The 9237-nt window shown below is 37.2% G+C and overlaps 2 protein-coding genes across 15 annotated transcripts; one reads left to right on the top strand and one right to left on the bottom strand.

Moving 5' to 3' along the window:
- Window positions 1-2348: 2348 nt before the first annotated feature.
- On the bottom strand, window positions 2349-7690 carry LOC147386202 (Pentatricopeptide repeat (PPR) superfamily protein). Of its 14 annotated transcripts, none has more exons than XM_086422644.1 (5): window positions 4572-7690; window positions 3982-4089; window positions 3751-3855; window positions 3203-3318; window positions 2349-2866 (listed from the first exon to the last, which is right to left on the bottom strand). In XM_086422644.1, exon 1 carries the CDS (start codon window positions 7296-7298, stop codon window positions 5223-5225), a length of 2076 nt encoding a protein of 691 aa, XP_086278770.1. In that variant the 5' UTR covers window positions 7299-7690; the 3' UTR covers window positions 2349-2866; window positions 3203-3318; window positions 3751-3855; window positions 3982-4089; window positions 4572-5222. The 14 variants fall into 14 exon arrangements, with proteins under 14 accessions (XP_086278770.1, XP_086278774.1, XP_086278776.1 ...); XM_086422648.1 differs by having other exon boundaries at window positions 4632-7690; XM_086422650.1 differs by having other exon boundaries at window positions 3751-4089; window positions 4632-4748; window positions 4892-7690.
- On the top strand, window positions 2507-3618 carry LOC147386203 (8-amino-7-oxononanoate synthase). The gene is made up of 2 exons (XM_086422653.1): window positions 2507-2833; window positions 2948-3618. The coding sequence occupies exons 1-2, from the start codon at window positions 2507-2509 to the stop codon at window positions 3368-3370; spliced, it is 750 nt and encodes a 249-aa protein (XP_086278779.1). The 3' UTR covers window positions 3371-3618.
- Window positions 7691-9237: the final 1547 nt, after the last annotated feature.

The raw sequence follows: 9237 nt of genomic DNA, 5'->3' as shown, positions 1-9237 counted from the left end.
GGGGTGTGGGATGATGCAACAGGGAAACTTTTAATTTTTCAGCTGGTACCCATTAACCATAATCGATCGAAAACCCCAGTTCCAGATCCCTTTTTTCTTAACCTAATTAGAGTTGGGTCTAAAAGGAATCGAACCAATTAGGTTCAATCAAATGGGTGCCCGGAGCCAACTTCTTTTCATATTGTTAATGGCTGTTAATGGTTGAAGCATGAAGGCTTTCCCTATCTTTTAAAGGTTGACATACATTATATAAAGTTCTTCAAGTTTCTATCTAGACTATAAGTTTTTATGAAGAAGGGTCTTGTTAACGTAGGCTGACATACATTATATAAAGTTCTTCAAGTTTCTATCTAGACCATAAGTTTTTATGAAGAAGGGTCTTGTTAACGTGTGCTCTTAAATACGCCTTTGAAACAAGCATTTGAGGGCATTTTTGGTAATAAAAGAATTTTTTAAGGGCAGTTTTGGTAGTAAAACCAAGTCCCAAAGTGCATGTAATGCATTTTAACGTGTGCCCTTAGTTAACAAAACCCATAAATTATAATTATCTTGTCTATGCTTTTGTATAGTGTTGTGTTCTTGAAGTAGAAAAAACGGTTTAGAAGGTATTTTCTCATATTCCATGGAAGGTGTTTTGAGTACCGAAACAGATGGGTTCCTGCAATTCCGATTCCAATCCTAAAAATATGATTCATAGGAACTGAACCAACAACCAATTGACCCCTAATTCAAGATGAAGAGAACATCTCTATATAATTGTTTGTCTCAGTCCTCTTAACATGCTGCCCCTCTTTGATGATGACAAAGCCATGTGAATTTGTTTCATCGAAGAGGTCAGCTTCAATGATGATCTCACTCTTTCTTCTTCCACTCGCTGCCAATTGAAGGATCGTCATTGTCGCTTTCAATCCTCAAATTATTGAACACGAATCCTGTGTTGGCATTCATTCAATGTGTGTGTTTTCATCTGTTGAAAGTTGAAACCATTCCCTCTAGTCTACTCATTTCGTGTGTCTAAATCTGTAGTATATAGCGTTCTCTTATATAAACCCAGGCTCAATTCATGTGGCAGATCCGAGAACTCAACCCGAGCATTAACCCAAGTTCAACCCTGATTGAGCTCGGTCCGAGTTAGGTAGTTTTGGGTGGGTTCGGCTCATTGAACAAGCTTAATTTTGTTATAATTAGCAATTTTTGTTAATATCTTATCCTAAGCAAGAAATACAATACAATTGATATAAATAAAATTTTATATCCTAAACAAGAAATACTTTAAAAATAAATAATTTTTTTTATAATAAATATAAAAATATTTATATATTATTCTATAGTCTCAGGTTGTCCGAACTCTCAACCCGAATTAAGGTCAGGTTGAGTTATTATAACCCAAGCTCAATTCAAGTTCTATATAACTTGGCCTAGGCTTGCCCCCATCAATTGGGTCGAGCACGGGCCAGCCCGGCCAAGTTGCAGCCCTAGTCCCAAGCCTAGACAAAGTAGGAGAAACAAGGTTAACCTGACCCAAAGTTCTTCAAATAATACTTTGATGATGGATTGATGGTGGATGATATTTGGCGTTATTTTCTGGCCGTGCCCAATCTAAGAATTGGCAAATAAATGGGATGGTTAAGATGTATAGTCAGGTTGATGGCCAAGCATCAACTCCAGCCATTAAGTTTGTACATTAGCCCATAAGTCTTTTGCAGATATGAAATCCTCTTTGGTGTGGCATAGGGCGCACTAGGCAGCATAATATACTAGGGGTGCAACTTTGTCCGGTTCAAACTGAGAACCAAACCAAACCGATAATTTTGGGGTGATTTGGTTCGGTTTGGAACAAGTTGCAATTCGGTTCCGGGTTACAAAAATGGAGAATCGATCAATTTAGTTTGATTCTCGAATCAAGCTTGTATAGAACCGAACCAAACTGAGAACCGAATCCCTATGCAATAAATAAATATATATGTATATAATAATTATTAAGAATTATTTTAAGAGTTAGTACATAGATTACTGATCTTTTATGGATAAATTAATGACTTTTTATAGATAGATTTGTGATTTATTATATGAAATTTTATGTTTATTTTTTCATTAAAAAATATTACTTATAATTTATAAAATATTTACAATCCGTGGAACCGAACCGAACCAAACTGACTTTAATTCGGTTTGGGTTGGTTTGGTTCCAATGGAATTTGATTCGGTTCTGGTTCTTATTTAGTAGAACCGACCTATGTCGGTTCAGTTCCAATTTGACCTCAAACTGAACCGAACCGAACCAAGTTGCACCCCTATAATATACTACCCCTTCTCTAGACTTCAAATAAGAGAAATTTGGTAATAACTGCCTCAAAGGAAGGGTATTTTCCTTCCCGTTTTCAAAATCACTTTAAACATAAAGTGGATAAGGTACATAGTTTGTCTGGGGATGAGAGGTTCAAAATAAACTAGAACCTTTCAAAGTGTATGCAAACCCTCTCTCTCTCTTTCCTCCCAAAGAGAGATGAACACCCTCAAAGCCATTCAAACCTCCATCCCCACCACTAAACATGCATTACTGCAAACAAGAAAACTGCCCAAAAAGAACTTCATCCTCTCTCTTTGCAAATCCAATGACACAGGGTCTGAGTCGTCTTCTCCGTCTGAAGGAGACATTCAAAAGCAGAATCTGCTTGCCAGAATAGCAATGCTTCAAACTCAGAAGGTCCGCCTCACCGACTACTTAGACGAGAAATCTGCTTATCTAACCCAATTTGCCGAAGAAGCCAACGCTGAGTTCGATGCGATAGGAGAAAATGCTCTCAAAGGACTTGACGAAGCTGAAGCCCGGGTCTGTTTCAAATTCTTCTTGTCTGTCCATTCACTGCATAAAGAAGAAACATGGGTTCTTGCATGCAAGTTCTATGTTCCACTAATAAACCAATTCTTCATTTGTGATTAACAGATAATGGGGAATCTGGAGAGCCAGATACAAGCCTTTGAAGAAACTGTGGATTCAACCAGATTGGAGAACGAGAAGAATGAGAAGGAGTTGGAGGAGTTTGAAGATCATATGGAAGAAGGCCGGAATGAAGGTTTGTTCTTTAAGAGCCTTGGACAAAGCACACCAAAAAAAGGAGTATCAACCGAAGGGGAAACAGAGAAGCTCAGAGAAATTACTAGGAAGAGTGCAGCATCAAACATCAGGAAGAATATATACCTTGGGTTAATAGCTTTGACGGTTGTCGGGATCGCTGGAGCCTTGATTTCTTCATCCGATTGGCAAAAGGTAGCAGTGTTGGGCGCGAGTTTAGTGGCTTTGCTTTCTCAATTGATCTACGAGCAAAGTGTGTCATCAAAAAGAGAAAAAGAGGAAGAAAAAAAGTGAGAATGAGAATGAAAGACATCTTTCTTCTATATTAACATGTTCATGTATTATATGAAAACGTGGAACTATTGGGGATGAATTTAGCGTGATAAAATAAACCCATGTGAATCCTTTGCTTCTTGGGTCTGATACATCAAGCTATCTTTGCTTTTGCATCATCAAGAACTGATCTTGGCAATATGTCTGCCATTATCATAAATCATGTAACTAAGTTACGCTTCTGATGCTATAATATGTGATTTTGAATCTTTATATTGAAAAGAAAGGAAAGAAAGAAAAGAACCTCCACAGTCATTGATTTTCTCGAGTTTTGAAGAAACAGAGAATGGTTTAGATTTCTTTTTCTTTCATGTAACCTAAATAAAAGGTGAAAAACATACGAGTATGTGTATTACTGCACTATTGGCACAACATAGTTGTAAGGAAACAAACGTAATGGTCTCCCCCTGCCATCCTCAAGCTCTCATAAACAAAAATATTCAGGCCTGTCAAAGGCAACAAGTTAGTACCAAAATTTGGTCAACAAACTCAGGAGTATATCGAGTTGAAATAAAAATTTAAAAAAAAAAAGGCAGAATCTTGTTGAGATTAGTAGTCCACAAACTCTATACCGCATTAATATACAGCTTTCTGTAAATCTGTCTCCATATTATATTTTTTCTAACATGCTTCTAGTTTCCTGATCCTACAGAGGAATAAACCTCAAGTCTTGCCCATACCTGTAGTTCATGATAAGAGCTTAGAGAAGGTACCCCAACCCAATGGTACTTAACAAAGAAATAGCAAAGCTGGAAAATTCAAAACTAGGAATTGGCTTAAAAAAACTCGATGACTTGAAAAAATCATTAATTGGGTCTGTAAATTATAATATTTATAAGTGATATTTGGTATAGCTTAGCCGGGCAAGGATCAGTGCTAGGACATTTCCTTGCAAACCCTTTCGACACAAATCCCCCATTTTTACAATATCTCATGTTTTCTGGCATTAAAAGCTATCACATCTTTGTGTAGGAGGCAGTCCTTGAATGTGCAGCCGAACAAATTTGGTCTGGCTAAGCTGAACAACTGGCGTAATTTTTAACAAATCTAATGAACCATTATTTCTATTCAGGGAAGGAAAAAATTTATAATATAAGGGTAGTTTTTTCTACCATCTTCATACATATATCAAGAAACCACATGTCACTAGAGAGAGACACACCTTCAGAAACAAAATAAGCAGAGTAATAGCATGTGAATGGCCCAAAGACATTGACCATACATTTAATCCCTTTGAACAAAAAGGGATGATCTTCACAGCCCAACATCTCCATGTGCATTCAGCAATCTTTAAGTGGAAGGGATTTGGTTTCTGCATTATAGAGCACCTTAAGAGGAACTACACATAAATATAAGGGCCACAATTAAGATCACTGACAAGAATTTCTCCACATAAAATAGGAACAGCTACTCCAGACTCACGTTAGGTAAGTATTGAAAACTCACATGCAATTTAGTTTATTCTCAAGCAGGAAAAAGTACCTTTGGTCCATCCTCTCTTTTGCAATTTGTTAGGGACTTAGAAAGGAGAGGAACATAAGAGCGTTTCAGTTAATTGAGAAATTACTTCATGAGGATATCTTGGACATCTTGGGTTTGCTCTTTTTCTAGTGTAAGTTGAGCAATGACTTCGATGGAGTTCTCTTTGAGGACTTGTCTTCAAATGGGAGGAGCTTTGCTCCTTGTAATGGTGTGGGTAACGGCATGTGTTGTTGGTTTTTCTTTCCGCTATTCTTTGTTTTCTTTTCCTTTTAGGGGGCCATCTCATCCTCCTGCTTCTTTGATCAATAAATTTATACTTATAAAAAAAAGATCAGGTCAAAGGACTCCCATTATTGAGCACTGCTTTGACAAGAATGCTCCAGGTAACGACAGTTGGAAGAATTCCCTGGACCAACGCTTCATCCAATAACTGCACAGCATCAGACAACTGATTACAAGAACAAAGCCCGTTGAGAGATATGTTATAAGAGATGATATCAGGCTTTAACCCATTTTCCGAAATTTGGGCCCAAATCTCTGATGCCTTTTCACGGTCTCTAACTCTGTAAAAACCATCCATGAGGGTGTTGTGGGTCACAAGATTAGGGGCACAGTTCCTATGCTTCATCTCCGAATGGACCTCTAAAGCTTCTTTTATTCTTTCCACAGAGCAAAGCCCGTGAATTAGAACATTGTACATTATGATATCTGGCTTGAAGTCCTTAAGCATTTCACCCCATAGATCAAGGGCTTTGTCAATCTTTTTATCTCTACAGAGACCATGAACCAAAGAGCTATATGTGATTAAGTCTGGCTTCCAACCTTTTTCTAGCATCTCTTTCGCAAGAGCAGAGGCCTCAACAAATTTTTCTACTTTACAAAGACCATGTATGAGAGTGTTGTAGGTGGCTATGGTAGGAAAGCAACCATTGCCCATCATTTCCCCTAAAACACTGACTGCTTCTGTAACTTTAGAAGCCTTGGTGAAGCCATTGATCAGTGAGTTGTACATCTCCGAATTAGGTTTACAACCACGCTTGCCCATCCGATCAAAGACACAAATTGCATCATCTAATCTTCCTTCTCCACATAAACCATTAACCAATGATGAGTAAGCAAAAACATCCAGACAACCTCCTCCATCTTCTGCCTCGTTAAGAACCCATAAAGCTTTATTCAAATACCCGTTCTCACACAATCCATGAATCAAAACTCCATAGGTCGTGGAATCTGGACTACAATCAGTCTTCAACAAGAATTCCCATATTGAAATCGCTTCATCCACCTTATGATTCTCAAACAAGCCCTTAATTAATGTATTGTAACTAACAATATTACGACAACCCCCCTTTCCCATTGAATCCCACAACTCAAAACAATCATCAATCTTACCCGCTCGACAAAACCCATTAAGCAATGCATTACACGTTACCACATCCGGGACAAACCCACTCTCAATCATTCCCGAATAAATTCTTGATGCTCCATCGATATCTCCTGACTCAAACAACCCATGTATCATAGTACAATAAGTAAAAGAATCGGGCCGATGCCCGTTCTTCATCATCCGATGCCATATCTTAACACTCTCATCAAACTTCCTACATTTGCACAACCCATTAAGCATAACATTATAAGTAACTACACTTGGACAAAACAAAAACTCTCTCAACAACCTCTCCCAAATCTCCATTGCCTTTGTATAATCACCTAATCTAAAAAACCCATCAATCAAAATATTATAACAAACCACATCAGGAGAAACCCCTCTCTCAGGCATTTCATCAAACAGTTCCAAAGCATTGGATAAATCCCCGTTCTTCGCTAAACCACTAATTAAAGTAGAGTAACTAAATAAGTCCGGTTCCATTCCACAGCTCCGCATCCAATCCAGAAAACCCATTGCCTTATCAAACCGTTTTCTCTTACAAAACATATTGATCAGAACATTGTAAGTCTGCACATTGGGCGAAAGCCCAACTGTTTCAAAATAAGCGAAAAACGACTCGGCTCGATCCCACTGGTTCGACCGAACAAAAGCATTAAGAAGAGAATTATAAGATCGAATACCTGGGCGACACCCGAAAATCTCATCCATCCTTCGAAAAACTTCTAACGCTTGTTCGGTCATCGAATTGTTGGAGTAAGCTTTGATCGCAGATAAAGCTATATCTTCTGAACACTTGCATTGTTGAGTTTGTATGAGTTCCACAATCCGGGTCACATGGGAGACGAGTTTCGAATTGGTGAGTCGACGGAGAATGTGATGGAGGACGATGGGTGAGTGAATATAGCTCGGGTGGCGAGTCGCTGAGTCGAAGAGAGAGAGGGCGGAAAGTATGTTTTTCTCTGCTTGGAGGAGTTTCAAGAGTTGTTTTGCAGAGAGAAACTTGGGGAAGTCGGCCATAGGACAAAAGTGGAATTTTTGAACTTTTTAATCATATTTATGGCATCGAAGGGGTAGAGAGACTACTAGGTTTCCTTGCTGTTATAGTTGTAGTTTATTTGATTTAAAAGAGGAGACGATGAAGACATGTATTTTAGTCAACTACGTTGAAAACGTCAAGGGAAGAAGACCTAATATCATTAGTTTCGGACCCGACCTACACTCACTATAATTCTGCCTCCAACACTTTGTTTCGATTTTCCTCGGGGAACGAGTGTTCCTTCGAGTGTACAACTTGCGTATCTTGAGGAAAAGCATCTATGGTTTTGTGCATAGTAGAATGAGTTATCGATCTTTTGGAGGAAAAATTTATCACAAAATTGGAAAATAGTGTCATGGTAGAATGAGTTATCGATCTTTTCTTGGGTCAAACTATGGGGAGATTCTCGCCACCAAGATTCATCAATGGAATCAAGATCCTTTCGGGCTTCTATTAAAAAGCTAGGAAATCCCAAAAGAATGTTGATTTCTGATGAAAAGGAACTTTTCGAGGGGCGTTGCGTGTGACAGGGCGATTAGTCCCACCTAAAGTATAGGAGTACCCACGATTTAAAAAAAGATAGGGATAAGGACCAATCCTTCATTTTTTGCAAATTATTTAGTGTGTATATGAAATAATAGAAAATGTCTAGCTTGAATACTTAAGTACAACTCGAGATATAATCTGAAACCTAAAACAATAGATGGATTTGAAAAGATTTTGGCCTTTAATAGGATTAAGATTGTCTCATAAGGAATCTTAATGGAATTTAAATGCAAAATCGTAACGATTAAGAGTCCTCATGAATGTCACGTCATTTAATCCTAAAAATTATTGGTTGATAATTAAATAAATATAGTAAAAGTAGTAAATAATTTTTTGAGTGAGTAATTTTCTTTGTGAACTAATAACAAAGCTTTGAAGGAAGGAATGCATTAAAAGGGTGAAAGAAGAGATTTTTGAGGCGCCCAAAGAGAAAAATCACTTAAATAAGGGTAGGGTTAAATGCACCCCAATTATTATCATGGGCACCCCACACCATAGCCAATTTTTTTTTTTTTTTGTCTTATATGGGTTAAATTTTTTTCAATTGGCTGATTTTTTGTGAAGATATATGATGAAGAAATCATCCTCACAAAAAATCAGTCCATTCGAAAATTTCTAATTTTATCAAAAGTGGTTTACAAAAAAAAAAAGTAAGACACCCCAATTTACACGAACCCATTAATTTTGTCAAGTTGATTTCAATTAAGAGCTTAAAACAACGGGCTTCCATTTCCACTTGACACCATTTTCATGTATGCATGCATTATCTTATATTATTTTGCATGCCCAAATTTTATCCCTAGTCCATATCTACTCTTCATTAACAATTCATTATCCATATCCTAACCTAATACTAAGTCTATATTCAAGTCTAGTCCAAATACTCAAATCTAAACTATCCTAAGCCCTTAACCTAAATCCATATCCTAACCCACAACCAAGTCTATTCTAAATCTAATACCAAGCTTATTTTAAGTCCATGATCTACACCTCCTCCTAAAAGATGACATATATTGATTTCTCATAAATCCTCAATGCTCAATGCTCTAACCTAATTAAAGAGTCAGCTCTCCTTTGTGAAAACCCAAGAATACTCTTATTAAAAAAGGTGGTCAAACCAAAAATGTATTTTGATATTTAGTAAAAATACCTAAAGTTAGGAAAACTTCTAATCTTACCCCCCAAAAGGTAAGAATCTTCAAGTACATACATGAAGCTTTCCTATTAGTTCAATTCAAAAATATACAAATGAGTTATTTACAAATGAACCTGAGTTATTTACAAATGAACCAAGATCTACTTTTTATCTATTATTTCACCTTTACACATGTCACTCTCCTATTCACTCTCTAAAAAGTATTTTTGTTCTCTCAC

This window comes from Akebia trifoliata, chromosome 14 (genome assembly GCF_017979445.1).
Source record: "Akebia trifoliata isolate Shusen 1 chromosome 14, ASM1797944v1, whole genome shotgun sequence".
Classification (NCBI taxonomy): domain Eukaryota; kingdom Viridiplantae; phylum Streptophyta; class Magnoliopsida; order Ranunculales; family Lardizabalaceae; genus Akebia; species Akebia trifoliata.
Note: the sequence above shows the minus strand (reverse complement) of the source record. Positions and strands in the feature narration are given on the sequence as shown.